General features: G+C 43.3%; 1 protein-coding gene across 1 annotated transcript in view; it reads right to left on the bottom strand.

Moving 5' to 3' along the window:
• Positions 1–3,700: 3,700 nt before the first annotated feature.
• Positions 3,701–17,874, bottom strand: part of HIF1A (hypoxia inducible factor 1 subunit alpha) — a 40,843-nt gene continuing 26,669 nt past the window's right edge. The window contains exons 5-15 of the mRNA XM_079989050.1: positions 17,065–17,177; positions 15,852–16,054; positions 14,016–14,122; positions 13,685–13,832; positions 11,379–11,599; positions 10,909–11,189; positions 10,023–10,148; positions 9,285–9,658; positions 8,138–8,252; positions 6,986–7,112; positions 3,701–5,565 (exon numbers count right to left, since the gene is read on the bottom strand). Coding sequence (XP_079845176.1) covers positions 5,414–5,565; positions 6,986–7,112; positions 8,138–8,252; positions 9,285–9,658; positions 10,023–10,148; positions 10,909–11,189; positions 11,379–11,599; positions 13,685–13,832; positions 14,016–14,122; positions 15,852–16,054; positions 17,065–17,177 — 1,967 coding nt within the window. The 3' untranslated portion in view covers positions 3,701–5,413. The remainder of the gene's footprint in view (positions 5,566–6,985; positions 7,113–8,137; positions 8,253–9,284; positions 9,659–10,022; positions 10,149–10,908; positions 11,190–11,378; positions 11,600–13,684; positions 13,833–14,015; positions 14,123–15,851; positions 16,055–17,064; positions 17,178–17,874) is intronic.

Genomic DNA, 17,874 nt, shown 5'->3' with positions numbered 1-17,874 from the left:
TATTCTGATTATTTCTACTTTTAGTTAAGTATTTTTATTCATTTACTTGATTTAGGAGGGGCAGCTGGCCCCCCCACACACACCCTGGCTATGCCCAGAGCTGTGTTCAGTGATGGGGACGCATCCTGACTGAGCACCCTGAGGGAGGGTCATCAAGCGGTGACTCCGCATCCCCCTCTTCCATCCCATCGCATGCAGGCGGAGTCCAACATGCCAAAACACACGTAGGAGGGCAGTCAAGCAAGGAACCCTCTTCGCTGATGCAGGGAGGGGAGCGGCGGGAGACGCCCGCGGCTCTGTCTCGGGTGCTGGACCGCACGTATAGGGGGCGTGGCCCGGCTGACCCGATTGGCTGGAGCGGCCGGGACGTTTGACTCATTTGCATCCGCCTCCTGCATCCTCTCTCAGCTCGGAGCTGGAGCCGGTGCAGCAGGGCACACACCAGGGCAGCCAGCAAGGATGGGGAGCAGCTATCTGGGGAGTGTCTCCCTCCTCGTACGCCTCCGTCTTAAGGGATTGTTTTGTATGGTCGATCTGGTGCGTAGGAGGCGAGGGGATTTTTTAAAAGCGCTCTTAAGAGAACCGGTTCTGTCTCTCGCCATCCCGGGTAAGTATAATACTGGGTTATCAGAGATCGGTGTAGTAGAGTGCACTTAGGTCAGGTTGCCATGCGTCCTCTTTTTCCAGGACACATCTTTTTTTTCCGGGGTAAAACTTGAGACACGTTTATTTGCTTTGAATGGCCGTCATAGTGTCCTCTTTTCTGCTCTTCAAAAATATGGCTACTCTAGATGTACTAGTTGCATAGGTGAAGGAATTTGGGCGGGTAAAACGTTGTGGCTCAGAATATTGCTTGAAAGGGGGATAGACCTGTTCTCTGAGAACTTATCTATCAGTGGCTAATAAGCCATGTGGAATCTCCACAGCTGGTGATAGTGTACCTCTGAATACTGGTTTTCCAGAATCATCAAAGCGGGGTGTTGCCTTCATATGGGCTTTCAAGCTATTAAAAGCAGAGTATAGTAAGCCCCATTCTCCTTTGCACCTGTTTAGGGAAATGGTTTGGCAACAGACCACCCAATCCACACAGATGGAGGGCTGCTTTATCATTGCCAAGAATGTAAAACTATCTGGAACTGCCATAAATAGCTGACTTGTAAAGTTAACTTGCAGCCTTAGTCAATATGAAGAGAGTGCAACTTTGCTCTCATTTCTGCTATTGAACTTCTCTAATGGACGGACAATAGTATATTTGGGAAGGGAAGTAATGAAAGAACAGAAGAAACTGATTAAAACACACAAAAAAACACATTGTGAGCAGGCAGATTGTGGTGTCTTAAAGAACAACGTTACATTTTACAATGTATTAAATATGAGATGGTATGTTGTGTTTTATAAAAATTGTAAAGGGATGAGATGAGACCTGGTCAGCACAGCAAACTGTACATAAATTTTCTTTTAAGTTGCCAGTTACTTGAAACTAATTAAGGTAGCTATTCTAGATGCAAAGAATTAGCCTAACGTCAACAAGACATCATACAATATAGCATAAATTTTATTTGTGTGTAGGAATTCACTTTAAAATGTCAGTTATAAGCAGACTTAAGCTAAGATAGCATAGTTAATATCAGAGTTGCACACAAGCATGTTACACTTGTTTCTTGAAACTGAATCAGGGCTCTAATATGCAAAGAAAGGTATCTCCAATTCTTTCTAAGGGACACTTCCTGTACTCCTAGGTTGTGTTTGAGGTGTGGGAGATTTGTATGAAGATGTCCAAAACTGGCTACATTGCCAGGCATGGTGGAGAAACCAACAGACCACTGAACTAGTTTGCTTGGAGCATGGCATTCCCTTATATTATGCATACACTGAAATTCAATAGCACAAAATGTGGCTTTCTTTTCTTAAAAAAATAATAATCACCAAGTGACCAGGATAGCTCCTTGCCATTTCTTCAGACTAGCAAAATCAGAATACAGTGGTACCTCGGATTACATACACTTCAGGTTACAGGCTCCACTAACCGAGAAATAGTGCTTCAGGTTAAGAACTTTAAGATTGAGAACAGAAATTGTGCTCTGGCAGCGTGAGGCCCCATTAGCTAAAGTGGTGCTTCAGGTTAAGAACGGACGAATTAAGTACTTAACCCGAGGTACCACTGTATATTGTGCAAAGTTTAGAGGCTGCATAATTTGGATTGCTCATGTGAGGACTAAGCATATGCATGTTCAGTATTAAAATACTGGCTACTACTAGAGCTAACATCCCTCATGTTAGTCATTGTGTGGAACAGCTACAAAGTTGAAGACATCCGTTTGGCAACTGTAATACTGCCTCAGCAGCATGGAGCATGCACAAACCCAGCAATCTCTTCCCGCTGTTTTGGAATATGCTGTTTTCTTCCATGATTTCTCAGTCCACCAATGAGGTATGTACGTTCCAGGTGACTTGTGATTCTAGAATTCCATAGCTTTTGGCACACTTCCAGTTTGTTCCAGTGATTTCACAGTAGAATGGGCTGAAACACAAATGTGTTCAGATGATAGAAGATGCACTGCACATAAAAGCTTCACTTGCATTATTGCTTGCTAGCTGAAACCTTTTTGGTGTGGTATTTGGGTGCTCTCGGTATAGAATCCCAGGACCCAGGTTGGATGAAAAATATTGGGGTGGTTTTTTTTAAATGCTGTGTGTATAGGAGAGCATCCTAAGCAAATATTTCAACATATGCCATGAAGCAGGCACTGCAAAAGAAATGGGATGGCAAGGAAAGAAGCGTTCCCACTGGGAAGCAGGAATGTTTGTGCAGATGAATGTCTGGGAGAGCATGATATTGAATTCTACCCAATGTGTCTTGTGTCTTCGTGGTTTCAGTGAGGTCTACAGCAGCGTTGGGCAGCAGGTAAATTAGGAACCACTGGTAGGTCTATGTGATTTTCAGTAGCCTGGCAAAGATTTATGATTCCCAAATAGCAACAATATTTCCTCCTCACCCCCATCAGTTTAACTGGGGTAAACGGAGAACTTGCAGTTAACTATGAGTGACATTCAGGTTAAACAAGTGTGGGAGGTTGTTTCTGTTCTGTTCCAATACTAGAACCTCTTCAGCTCTTGATGTCCAGAAATTGTTCTGTCTGATCAAAGCTGCAACCCCATAGCAAACTTACTGAAAACAATGGCGCTTGCTTCTGAATAGACATACAGTGGTACCTCGCAAGACGAATGCCTCGCAAGACGAAAAACGCGCAAGACGAAAGAGTTTTCCGTTTTTTGAGTCGTTCCGCAAGACGAATTTCCCTATGGGCTTGCTTCGCAAGACGAAACGTCTTGCGAGTTTGTTTCCTTTTTCTTAAAGCCGCTAAGCCGTTAATAGCCGCTAAGCCGCTAATAGCCGCGCTTCGCAAGACGAAAAAACTGCAAGACGAAGAGACTCGCAGAATGGATTCATTTCGTCTTGCGAGGCACCACTGTATACATGTGCAGATATGTATCCTTCTGCCAGACCCAAGCTTCATGAATTGCGGAAGCTTAAAGGCAGCCAATCCTATATCACTGCTCTATACTTTCAGCAACTTTACGGTGGCAAAGTAAATTTGACATGTGAACTAAAGGCACTTGCAAGACCACTTCCAATGAAAAGAATTATAGACACTAGAAATTAACTGTCATCTGCAGATATATACACTTCAGTTGCAGGCCTGGTCCACATATAGTTTATTGATGTAATAAAACAATACAGTTAGTGTTAGATCCAACCACGTAAGGGGGGGGGAGAAATGGAGGAGGGATAACTATTATACAGCACAAAGAAGGAAACGAAGATGTTTTGTGACATATTACCTAAATAAAAAGGTTCCTAAAATATATTCAGCATTACTGAAATCTATGGTTAACAAAAATAAAACAAATGGATGTTAATAGCAACAAGGTGCATTAAAAACCAAAACATCAATTATTACCAAGCAAATGAATGATGAAACTAGGCAACTCTGCTAAGAAGGCAGGGATGCTTTACAATTTGCTTGAAAGATCACCTCTACCAAACAGGGTCATTGGAACATTAAAATTCAATTATTAGGTACACAATATTAGCATGAACTTTCAGAGCTATAGGCAGGGGGGGACTGTTCTCCCTGCAGAGGTGGCAAAGCGACTACTTTAAAAACATTGTTCTTTAATTAAAAGATAATTCTTCCACATACGTAACGTAAGAAGATCCCTACTGCAGTAGACCAAAGGTCCGGCCAGATGCATCGAGGAAGCTCAGAAATAGGGTGTGAAAACAACAGCCGCTCTCCCCTGCAAACTGGCATTCAGAGGTCCACGGCCCCCCCAAACACAAATTTCACTTAGCTATTGTGGCAGGCAGCCACCAATAGGCCTATCTTCCATGGGTAATCTTTTAAAAAGCCATATAAGCCAATGGCCGCCACCAATTTGTCGCAGTGAATTAATGCATTGCGTGAAGAAATGCCTTCTGTCCTGAAACAATCTTCACTGGGAAAGCCAGAGTTTAAATATTGCAAAAAGGAGCAGGGAATCTCCCATTTGCTTGCTCCACGACTAATCATAATTTTATAACCCTCTCCCTGGTCATCTCTTATGCAACTTAAAAATGCCCCAAATGTTGCTAGCCCCTCCAGATCAAATTCTCTTTCCCCCCGAACCATACACGGACATTAAAACACAGCATTTAAGAACCCTCTTTTTCGAGTACAACATGACAAAAAAATAGAATTACTCCAAAATTTCTACATGATTTCACAGGCAGTAAACATAAACAAGTGGAAGAGAAAAGAAATAAAAAAAAATGTTTTCTTTAAAAACTAGCTTTATAAATGCAGTATATATTGCATGAGGAACTGCTGGCATTTCATTTTTATTTTCTTAAGAAAATAGATTGTGCGATTGTGGCTACAAATGCACCGCTGCAAAGAAATGTTTCTCTTCTTTAAAAAAAGTAAAGTAAAAATTTATCTGAACATCAGAGCACACAATGCCTTCAACCACGTGAGAGAAGGCTTAGACAGTTTCACCGCAGTGGTGATTCACTTGATAGAAATATTTTCAGTGACAAAAACGCTTGATCCAAAATAAAAAATAAATACTTTTTAAAAAGGTGCCTACTTCAAAGCTGCCATTGCAAGTGTGTTCTAAACATACTGGACTTTTGATTGTTTATGTACCAAAAAAATGCACCATTAGCCAAGTTACTGTTGTTACATAAAAGAACATTGTTGTTTTTAAAAGACTGTCCAAAGTAGAAAGGGGATCAGAACCAAACTAACTGAATTAGTGCAGTATTTGTAGCCAGGCTTCTAAAATCAGATATAGAAAATATAAATAGACTGCTTTTAGGTGGTGGGTCACCAGTGTCCAAGAAAACAGAACAGTTGCGTGTGGGGAAAGCTCAGTTGACTTGATCCAGGGCTTTGAGCAACTCTTCACCCTGTAGCAAGTTGCGGTTGCCTTGTATGGGTGCGTTTACTTCACAGTCATAGCTGGTAAGTTGCGGGAGTCCCTTCTCGTCAATGGATTGCCCTAGAAGTTTACTTGCTATATCTGCAAGGGAAACGGAAGCATGTGTTAACTTGCACAAAACACATACATTATTCAGGGTTAACACTGGTTTGGCAAATCCGAAAGAATATAAGTTGCGTGAGGTCTGCTAGACTGCCCTGTGTGCATGCTGCAGTTTTCTGATGGGTCGGGGGGGAGCACTGAATGTGGGACCAGGACTCCTGTTACAAAACACACAAAGAAAACAAGTTTCTAGCCATTATGGCTATGAAAATATATCCCAGAAAAAGGGTGTGGGCAACACCTCCTGAAATTGCAAGCCAGAGGAAAGACTGAGTAAGACCTCAAGTAGTCAGGGTCATAGGGTCTGCCCCTATCCTAAAAAGATGCACATTTAACATAGGTTGCAGAACCCAGCTATTCTAGGCCCAGGATCTGGCTGCAAGACTTCATGATTTTTAGGCAAAACATACCTGTAGGGAGTGGCTGCTTAGTCCTCCTTTCTCCTCCACAAACTATTTCTTCCATCTGACTCCAAATACCCACGTTCAGCCCATCCTTCCTCTCCTCACTGCCCTCCGTCTCCAGGTAGACACAAAACTAAGGCCCCCGTGTAACCGTTATGCCAATAAGGGCTTGTTCTCTCACCCTGCTCCTTTTATGTTAGGAACACAGGAAGCTGTATTGTATGGAGTCAGGCCATTGGTCCATTGCTCAGGATTGTCTACACCAAGGGTTGGCAACGTGTGGCCCGTGGGCCGGATGTGGCCCACGAAGACCATTTTACTGGCCCACGAGCTGCCCCCAAACCGAGCCGCCTGCTCGGCAAGTCCCCCGCGTGCTGCACTAAACCAGCGCAGTGTGGCGACTCGCTGAGTGGCGCCGGAAATTGCGTCTGTGCATGTCCAAATGCTGGAAATCGCTTCTGCGCAGGTGCAATTTTCGGCGTCTGGGCATCCACAGAAGCGATTTCTGGCGCTGCGGACATGCGCAGATGTGATTTCCGGCATCGTGCTGCGCCAGTCCGGCCCATGGACGATCTCTGTGGGAGTGATCCGGCCCATGGCTGGTAAACCTTGCCAACCCCTGGTCTACACAGACCAGCACAGCCTCTCCTAGCCCCACCTGGAGATGCCAGGGATTGAACCAGAAACCTTCTGCATGCAATGTGGATGCTCGGCCACTGACATACGTTCTTTCTGTTGCTTCTGGTTTTGTCCAAATGCGTAGGGGGAAAATACAGAAGCCACGGTTCTTTCCTTCAAGGAGCAGATAAATTCTGTCCCACCCAGACAAGGCTCTGGATACTAAGGTTAATGGAAACTCCTTTTTTGGCTTCCCCATTCATTTCAGTTGTTGTTGTTGTTGTTGTTATTATTGGTGTCACACATCTCTGGGCTAACAATGGCAGAGGAAAAGAGAGAGCACCTGACTTGGTCTTGCTCCATGAACAGCCACTGACCTGATGGTAATAAAATGACCGTCTTCTCCGACACCTCATTCTGCCCATTAGATTTACATCCTTTTACACGTTTCCAAGCCAGGGACACATTTCCCCCAGGACTACTTGACTGCGTCAGTAATGTGCCCTTAAAAAAAACGAACACACAAAAACACAGAGAAAAGTCCAATTAATATAACCACAGAGATACCATACAGACATACTACTGAGTTAACCAGCTGCCGTGTAAAAATGTTCCTTTTTTTAAAAAAACAGTATTTTGCAGGGAAAAATCTAAATATAAAAGTTTAGGAACAATAAATTGTGCAAAGGGACATCCTGTTTATTTTGATGAGGCTTCGGTGGGGACAGGTGAAGGCCGCCATACATACATACAACCTTGGAATAGTTGCTGCCAGATACACCACCTATAAAATTTCAGCCTGGTCTTTGACCGTTGTTTATCTCTGAGGCTCATGGCTACAATCCTATGCACATTGACTTAGGACTCTCTCCCATGTGAAATGCATAGCATCAGGCGGGCAGCGTATCCCAAAGAAGACTTTTGGGCTAATGATGTGAACAAAAAGTGCAAAAATGATAATTCTCTGCCATGTTGTAAAATGTTTGCCGTCGGCTATTCACTTGCACCCACCAGTCTTCCCCACCTTAAAAATGAGATTAAATGGACTCCTTGGGCCAAGGATTTGTGCAGACTTGCTGGTAAATCGTAAGGGTTTGGTGCTAGGATTTCTGAACTGTAGTAACTAAGGTGTGGGTTTGTCTTTATAAATTCTGGTCACCCTAAGTGTATGGTTCAAGTGGCACAGCAAGCAAGTGTACCAGGCTACAAACATCAGCTCCAGGTAATGGACAGGAGATCGTGCAAGCCCACCAAACCTTGTTCTGCCAGATATGTTCCAGGGCCTTGAGGCAAGAGAACTCATGTTAAAAAGGAATGCCAATGGTTCAGTGGTGTTGAATAGGATTATTTTTAAATGTTCAAACAACTGTGCCATCACCTGATATGAAGGACAGAACCATGACCACATGGCTACAACCTGATTTAAGTTACCACCACAGAAAATTTAAGCTTTTTTTTTTTTTTTTAAAAAAAAGCAACAACCTCATGTTTTTTTTTAATAGGGAGGGACTGTATATTTAAAAACTTACAATGCCCACTGCTTGGAAAAGCAAGCCATCTTGTTCCATTTTCCGTTTCCTCTGAATATTATGCAGAGCTATTAACTTTGGATTAATTTCTTCATTTGCTGCAGCAGTTGATCTACTGAAAATAACAAGTTCAGAAGGTTAATTCCCACCCCTCCAGACAAATGTCCTGTGTTAAAACCAACTGCATGTGTGTCATGGCTTTAAAAGAAAAAAAGTAAGTTCCACAATGCTCTCTTGCTTGTAAAAATGTGAGTTCCCAGGGGGTTGGGTTCACAGAACACTGATGTGTGTGGTACAACACAAAGAAGAGTACTGAATAGCTACATACAGTTGGGATCACATGGAAAGAAAATACAGTGTTCAGAGAGACCTGAAGACCATATTTCAGAGAGTAAGAATAGCCTTTAGGATATGCTCAAAGGTTTGGGGCAGGGTATGTGTGCATGACCAGCAGTGGTCAGCCAACAACAGGATGGGGTGTGAGGTCAACTACACCTCAGTAAGACTGAAGCAACTTCTGAGACAGACTGATGCCAAGAAAGTGGTGCAATCAAAGGTTTGAACGTTCCCCCATGTAGAATATTCCCAATGCATATGAAACAATCAGCACACTGGGGGTGGAGGGGAGAAATGGTCTGGCAATGAAGACATCATAAAAAGTTCCTGCTTTTCTGTTTCGGCTCTAACTTGCAACCCGTATCAGGGTTCCTGTGTAGATGTTTGGCACCTATGGAAGAGTCATTGAAACTTTGTCCAAGGCAGCATTACCAGCAGCAATAAGTGCTGCCTGGAAGAGGAGCACACAGTCTTTTTCAAGCAAACCATAGAAGCGAAAGTTTTAGTCACGATCAAAACTATTCAGGCAGAGACTGATAACCTGAAGCCTAAACCTGGAATTGTGTTATAGGACAGTATTTGGCTGAAACCTAAATCTTCTTGGTAGAAGAATCAATAGGTATCAAGTCAACTGTGATAAAAGTACACAACCCCCTGCAGCAATACAGGAACCCTTTTTGCCCAATGTGGGACTCCAACCCACGAACCAGAGATTAAGAGTGCCCTGTTCTACCGACTGAGCTATGCGACTGGTTTTAAGATCAAGTGGGCGACATATTTTTTTTTTTAAAAAAAAAACCAAACAAACTACCTTTTACCCAGCGTGACTGTTAACAAGTTTGGCACTCCTGGACTCGGCTTCTCTTTCTGCTCTGTTGTGCCTTTTCCTTCTCTGACTGGAGACGCTGTTCGACTGAGATTCTCGGCATAGGGTAATGCTGGGGCACTGTTGGCTTCTATGACAATGTGAACAGGAGCTATCAGTGTTGTCGATTCATCCTCATGTTTGACCGTCGCAGGTAGTATCTTGTCTGCGGCGGGCTGAAATCCCGTGACGGTGCCCGCTTTGGAAGGAGGGCTTGCCGAATTGCTCTCCAGCGGAGAAAGCTGGTCAAAGGAACGCAGCTGGAAGTCATCGTCCATGGGTATGTAGGGCGCCAACATTTCCAGGTCTAAATCAGTTTCCTGAAATGTCAGCACAAGAAAGTGTAATTGCATCTTTTGACAGGGAAAGTCAAGACTGCAGCGATGGTCAATCCAGCTTTAAGGTTCCCATCTATCAAAAATTGCTGCTTTCCAAACCTCCTGCCATTTCCAAATGTGGGAGCCCCATTTGCATGAACAGACACAGTGAGCAACACGGCTATGTACACAATTCTTGTGTTTTATCCCTCATCCCAGGTTGAACTGAGCATTCCAGCTTCCAGGTCACACAAGTTCTATCAAAAACATTGCCGGTTAACACTGCACACTATTAGTAAACGTTTAAAAAACTGAATGCGGCCACAACGCAGGCCTAAAAAGTGAGTGTTTCCTCCAACGTGCTCACCTGCATAGAATATGGGTTTTTGGACTCTGGGTCTATTGCAAATAGCTTTTCCACCAGCTCCAACTTGAACTCGCTGTCGATCTCGCTGTCCACATTGAAGCAATAGTCATTAGGAGGACTACTGGGCTGTAAAGACAATCCACACCTCTATTCAACAAACTGTGCATTTCCCTCACCCAATTTTAAAAGTGGTCTATGTTCAAAGATTTCCCCACAATGCAAAGCATTAGAGCTTCCGTAATCAGGATGCTGCAAGATTCCAGGACCACGCAGCCCGTGGCTGTTGCAGCTCACACATATTTAATGTCATAAATATATCCCCGAATTCAAGGGCCCCGCCTCGCCCTCACTAAAAATCACCTTTTTAAAATCTCCTCCTCAATCTAGTAATCCTTTCCTTTGCTCATCAGTAAAGAAGGGTTGCAAGTTGTCAGGTGGCAGAATTCTGTACAGCTCAAAAGGCTCGGCTTAAGCCGCCATCTGTTATGAGTCAAATGAAGCAGGAGGAGCTGTTCTGCAAGGTTCAATCCTCAGCATTTCAAGGTAGGGCTGAGTAAGAGACCTGTCTGAAATCCTGGGAATGCAGCTACCAGTCAAGAGTAGACAATACTGAGCTAGATGGACCAACATAAATCAGCTTTCTATGATCCTAAAGGAGCTTGATTTGTCTAGCTCTCCTGTTGCATCATTGCATGTTGAATCACGTTATGCTGACTGGATTGTTTTAAGCTGATAGTGAATGTATGCTGCCCCCAAGCTTCTTGGAAGAAGGGCGGGATACAAAGCTGACAAATTTGACATTGAAAATAGATATTTTATTTACAGGTCGGGCAACAGAGATTCAGTTAAAAATTACAGATCTGCAGCAGATTATCAGATGACTAACCTCAGGTGGGCTTTGGCTGGGGCTTCCATCAGAAGGAGTATCTGGTTTTTCTTGCATCCGGCGGATTGAGAAAGCAAGATCCAAGGGCTCTGTGCTGGGCTCCAGCTTGGACACCACCTCTCTATTGAGTGCTGGGTCCGCATTGCTACGGAGTGGCTTTGTAGCTTCGGAAGCAGGCAGAGGGGAAATAGCCAAATTTATACTCTGCAATTTCTCACTGGATGAGGGGAGCATTACATCGTTATACAAGGGAACGTCATCAAACTGCTGCTCATCAGACTCTACAAAAATTAAAGAAAAGTCATCACCCTAAGTGTTGCGTCGCACCTTAAAGGGCTTCATTAAAAATCCATCACATATCACACTTGCGACACCCTGAGGGCATCCGGCAAAACATGCTGCTTGCTTTTAATGTACTTCATAGGCAACTCTGCCCGTCAGAAGGCTGCCTGAATTAAACACCCACCCACCATCATTGCTGAAATCCAGCGCTATTATGGTGTCTCCAGCTGCAGGAGCAAGGTAAGTTAACGCATCTGGCTCCTTCTTAAGCTTCTCATAGAGGCTGTTGCTGTCTTCCAGTTCAGTCTTGTCCAGTATTTTGATCATCCCCATCTCAGGGGAATCCACTGGTTTCAACATGCACTCGGTTTGCTGGAGTGAAAAAATCAAATCGCCCTGAACAATGCCACTGCAGAAGAGAAGAGGAGGAATGTTAGAGCACCTTGTAGCCTTTGATTCCCTAAGTTTATCGCATTAATGGCTTCCAACACTTTCTATCTCTTTCCTGCCGTGGAATCCCTGAGCGTCTGCCGCAGGACCCCTGCTCGTTGAAGAATTTTACGGTGTTAACTCAGTCCATGTGGTGAACTGACCACACATACCTATAGAACACATCAAACATTTCCCCCTATGGCTGCACATTGCAGGGAAAGATTGCTAGTAGCGGGCAAGCTGCTTTTCCAGGAAACTGATCTCCTGCTACTCATCTTCTCATTGAGGAACCCAGAACAATACTCTAAAACCACTGCAACACTTACTTGGGAATTAGCCTGAACTCAGTGGTTAGCAAACTCGTAAGACTGGGTTGGACATGTTCATTAGTAGCCTGGCAAGAGGCTTTCCGGATTAGTGCAATATGAGAACAAATCTGAAGGATGCAGATAAAATAGAGATTAGTATGCAAAGGGTAACATCTCAGGCCACATTAATTTATCCAAGGTATGTTCTCTTGATGAAAGCCGTAATACTGTAGTCATCTACACAGGTGATAAGCTGTTTCTCCCTATATATTTTATTTTATATATTTAAGCATTATAAGATAGGAAGATATTTGTAGTCTACAACCTTTAAGGTAGAACATAGAGTTCTATAGAACCTTTTTTAAAAACAAAAACAACTTTCTACTTGTTTGGAAATGCCCTAATGAAGAGGCAAATATGGTGTGACAGATATCTGGTTCTGTTAATGAATATAGATGCATCCTTCTATAGATTGTTCTTCTAGTGCACTATATACTAAGAGCACGCACTATGAGGTCTCACCACAGGCGCAGTGGTTGTTCACAGAACATTGCTCTCTATGGCTCAATTGAGCCTCATTGACCCTTCCTCGCCCCCAACACATGCACGCAATACATATGCACATGGGTGTTAACATACACAATGGTGTAAGGCATTAGAAGGTACTGGTGGGTCCATTCAGCGTTCCATCTCTGAATGCTGCACGGTACTTGACTTCCAGAGAATGATTAAATTGCAAGGCTGATAGATTGTGGAGGTGGCATGTGCAGACATGTAACCCAGGCATGTTCCCTGCAATGGCAGTTCTGCTATTTGTATTAATGGGGTTAATGCCCTGTGGGAGTCTGCATGATGGACTGGACTGCACACACACAAGCAGACTAGGATGCATTTACAGATACAGGTGTCTACTAGTGTTTTTCATTTTTAATATATATGCAGCATGATTCAGGCACAAACCAAGCTATAAAAATGTATATACATTGGGTGAATATTACGTGTGTGTGTGTGTGTGTGTGTGTGTACATACGCTTTAAGTGCCCTCCAATACAGAATGAGGCAATCCACAGAAATAAAGGAGCTATGGTATGACTCAAGATGTTACCATTTTCTAGTTATCCTTGTTAGCAATTTCCTTGGGCATCTCTGACAGCATAATATGAAAATGGGCAAACACACATACAAACTGGGTTATATGAATTATGCATTCACACGGCAGGTTTTCATAGCTTCCCTTAAAATGGAAGGAGATATGTTTTGCTAGCGAAGGCAACAGTATTGCATGAGAGAGAGCGAGAGAGAGAGAGAATGAGAGAGAATAAATACAGTGGTACCTCGCAAGACGAATGCCTCGCAAGATGAAAAACGCGCAAGACGAAAGAGTTTTCCATTTTTTGAGTCGTTCCACAAGACGAATTTCCCTATGGGCTTGCTTCGCAAGACGAAACGTCTTGTGAGTTCTTGCGAGTTTGTTTCCTTTTTCTTAAAGCCGCTAAGCCGTTAATAGCCGCTAAGCCGCTAATAGCCGTGCTTCGCAAGACGAAAAGACCGCAAGACGAAGAGACTCGCGGAACGGATTAATTTTGTCTTGCGAGGCACCACTGTACCATGAACTACACAGATGATAGATAGATAGATAGATAGATAGATAGATAGATAGCCAGGCTGTTTAGGCATACTGATGTGACTAGACTGATCTTTGGCATCGAAAAACACCCACCCCTAAATACCCACAGGTAACACAGAAAGCTCACCTCAAGACATAATTCACACACACTATACATTGTGGCTGAGAATTCTTATTGTTGTATATGACGGTTGCTTGAGTCTCGACCCAAACATAGCCCCCATGTTTGGCAAGCATTCTGTACTGCCCGGTGGTCACCTGTCCTTTAGCGAACACTGGAAGCAGAAAGACACACATTAGTTACATTGTTAGGCAATGTCTAAAATGGTTAACAGTGAAACAATCCATAGCCTTTAGAATGTTGCTGGCACTATGGCACATGATAGCTGGAAGTAAGCAACAGAAAGTGTACTTCAGCCTGCAACTATCTCATTTCTTAAACCACCCCCCTCACTTACTGTCATGATGTGTTTTGGTCAGATGATCAGAGTCCAGGGCATGATAATATTCATATATGGAGCGACCCAGGAGCTCATCGGGGTTGTATCCCATCAGTTCCGTAATCCTTGAAACAAAAGGGGGAAAGGATGTTAATTCAGTAATTTCTACATATTGCAGGGCAGATAAAACGTTATTTAAGGTAAGGTATTTTGTTTTTTAATAAGGGCAGGTTACTTCAAGGAAAATCACAGCCAGTCTGCGAGCTACTGAAACAAACACAAGCTACTTGGTTAGCTACATTAGCAAATAAGTGGCTTGTGGCTTTTTAAACAGCCATATGAATTAATGTCACTTCCCATATTAAATTAGGACTCAGCTAGACTGGTAAAGAAAATGTGATTTATATGTGTTGTATGTGCGATATAACATTGTGCCACCAGATGGCGACGTGCAGTCCTGTTTTTCTCTACCTGTTTTCCCTCTTTAAATTTACAATGCTTTAAACCAGGGATAGGCAACCTAAGGCCCGGGGGCTGGATGCAGCCCAATCGCCTTCTAAATCCGGCCTGCGGACGGTCCGGGAATCAGCGTGTTTTTACCTGAGTAGAATGTGTTCTTTTATTTAAAATGCATCTCTGGGTTATTTGTGGGGCTTGCCTGGTGTTTTTACAGGAGTAGAATGTGTCCTTTTATTTCAAATGCATCTCTGGGTTATTTGTGAGGCCTGCTGGGTGTTTTTACATGATTAGAATGTGTGCTTTTATTTAAAATCTCTGGGTTATTTGTGGGGCATAGGAATTTATTTATTTATTTATTTATTTATTTTCAAAATATAGTCCAGCCCCACCACATGGTCTGAGGGACGGTGGAAAGGCCCATGGCTGAAAAAGGTAGCTGACCCCTGCTTTAAACCGAAACACTTCTTTGATGTGTCTAGATCCAGCCTGTGTGTTCCCTGTAAATAACTTATTTTTCAAAAAATGGGGAAGTCGCTTCCCTAATCTAATCAAGACACTGATAACAAAGGCCCTCCAAGGTTCTCATCATGCCCTTTTCAGGCTGTATCCAACTAAATTGTTGCTTGTGCAAAATGACTTCTGCAAGTGCAACAGAACTTCCCCGCCCTCTGCTCCCCCTACCCAAATAATATGTTGAGGGTGGGGAGTGTCCCTTCAACCTTCCAGAGCAAATTTTGGGGCAAGTGACACATGGAGAAGCGATCTTCCACTGAAGTCATTCCGCAAATGCAATGATACAGCCAATACATAGGTATCGCTCCCTACATTTTGCTTTTTATCATAGCAGATATATGCCTCCGTATCACAACTAGCAGTAATTTAACACAGAAGGCAGCTGCTTCAGATCTGTGAATTCAAGTACAACTTTTAAGTCCAATTCATGCCACCAATTTCAGATTGCCACAAGTTCCAATAATAACTGCCATCGCCATGCATCATATTCTGACTCCTAGTGGTTGTTTTGTTTCTTTGAGTTTTAGATAAGATGCACCCAGGGCATAAAACCATGGGGTGAAAATGTTTTACATAAAGGTGTAACAGAAACTACATAAAATGCCCTTGGTGTTCATGGTGAGAATCGCTTCTGCTCCAAGTTGAATGTTTAGAAGTGCCATGTTTTAGTTACTGGCTAGCATAAAGTATTCAATTCTTTTGGCCACTGGGTGGCAATGTAGTGCGTTCTTGCCTCAATAAGTTTTTTTTTTTAAAAAAAACAACCTTGATTTTGGTTATAAGCTTATGAAAAGGGTAAGCATAACTTAACAACACGCAGATCCACCTACCACCATTCACACGAAAAGCCAGGCACCACTTACTTTCACTCAGAGCTTTTACCTTTCATCACAGTATGAAAATTTCATGTCAAGGCAGTGGCGGCTGAGGAACGTCTTGCTGTCCAAGGGGACTTCAATATTTGATGGATGGGGGATGGGTTCACAGATTAACACCAAACACGTCATGGGGGGCTTTTTATATCCACACACTGTCTGGTTGTTGCAATTGTCATAGACGCGAATGTGCCCTGTGCAATGAAGTACCTGGGTGTTGGGGTGAAAAAGAGAGCTTGGTTACCGTATAGCAAAACAACAACAAACCTATGATTACGTGAAACATACTCAATAAACACACAAGATGTAACCGGCTGTACTTCTGAATAAATAAGGTATACTACAATTTGATACAATGAATAAAGGTAAAGGTAAAGGTACCCCTGCCCGTATGGGCCAGTCTTGACAGACTCTGGGGTTGTGCGCCCATCTCACTTAAGAGGCCAGGGACCAGCGCTGTCCGGAGACACTTCCGGGTCACGTGGCCAGCGTGACATCGCTGCTCTGGCGAGCCAGAGTCGCACACGGAAACGCCGTTTACCTTCCCGCTGGTAAGCGGTCCCTATTTATCTACTTGCACCCGGAGGTGCTTTCGAACTGCTAGGTTGGCAGGCGCTGGGACCGAGCAGCGGGAGCGCACCCCGCCGCAGGGATTCGAACCGCCAACCTTTCGATCGGCAAGTCCTAGGCGCTGAGGCTTTAACCCACAGCGCCACCTGCGTCCCCGATACAATGAATAGGACACCTTATTTATTCAAAAGTACAGCCTGTTATGGCTTGTGTGTTTATTGGTTACCATATAGGACAAAGTAACGGAGGGAATCAAACAACACAAGTTGAAAGGGGTATTGTATGACAAGGAGCCTCACCATTCGGCAATTGAACTTTAGCTACCGACTCAAATTCCCCGAGGAACATCAAAAGGCAGCAAGCTTATGTATCTAATTTGCAGCAAAAGCCATTGCTAATTCGAGCATTACTCTGATGCTCCTCAAAGGCTCACCGACTGCAAAAAACATTGGGTGCAATGGCTGGTGGGATCGCTAAAGTCTTTCCTCCCCAGATGCCTTCCTCCTCTAATTATTTATTATTATTATTTTTTGCCAAGTGCGTATAGCTAAACATGTACACATGTGTGTAAGCTGCGGATCTACTGTAAATCTTGACACCAGCCATTCTAACGTCAAAGTCTGTTGCTTTGAGAGCACATGTATGATTACCTTCCATGTGGCAGACTTTATATTGACAGTTCTTCCTCGGCTGGTCAATGTACACTTCATTCTGAGGAAAAAGCTGCGCTCTGTGTTATGTTCCTTCCCTTTTTTCACAGGACCTAATGCAAGAGTGTTAAATATCAGTATTATACACTACTTCATGCAATATTGAATCCAGAAGGCAACAACTGAAATCCAGACTTAATGCAGCAAAAATACTTCTACGGTTTCTTTTCCAGCAGAATTTAAAGCACTTTGGAGGGTTTCAGAGGGTGTCTAATGCTGTAGAAACTGCTGGAGTTGAGAACATGGCTACTATGTCAGTTTCAGGAAATGCAGCAATTAATACAGAAGTAGTCAATATTGTGGGAGACAGGTGCTCAGTGTAGATGAAAATTTAAAAGGCCTAGAGGACAATAACTCAGAAGTGGGTGGATTAACAGAATAGTATCAAGGTTGTTTTAGAATGCCTCTCCCCTCTTTTAATTAAAGGCAAACAAACAAATCCCCAGGCAGGTCAAACCAGATTTAGTTTATCTTCAAGAGGTACTTAAATGTACTTCTCAAGCACATGCAGAAAACAGATCCTATCATTAAGATAGATGAATTGTTTTGCAGGTGAGAAAACCAGTATAGGGTACTGATATTTGCTCAGAGCTTCCCATGGCATGAAGCGACAGATAAGTACACTTGCGATGAGGCACACAAATTAGTTTGTGCAAGTAACTGCAGCAACAATATCCTGCTTAAGTTGTAATCCCACCGTTCCAAGTAAAAATTCCCTGTAGTAAGCTATGGCGCTTTATGTCAAAAGGC

Source organism: Podarcis cretensis (assembly GCF_951804945.1).
Source record: "Podarcis cretensis genome assembly, chromosome: 1".
NCBI lineage: Eukaryota > Metazoa > Chordata > Lepidosauria > Squamata > Lacertidae > Podarcis > Podarcis cretensis.
Note: the sequence above shows the minus strand (reverse complement) of the source record. Positions and strands in the feature narration are given on the sequence as shown.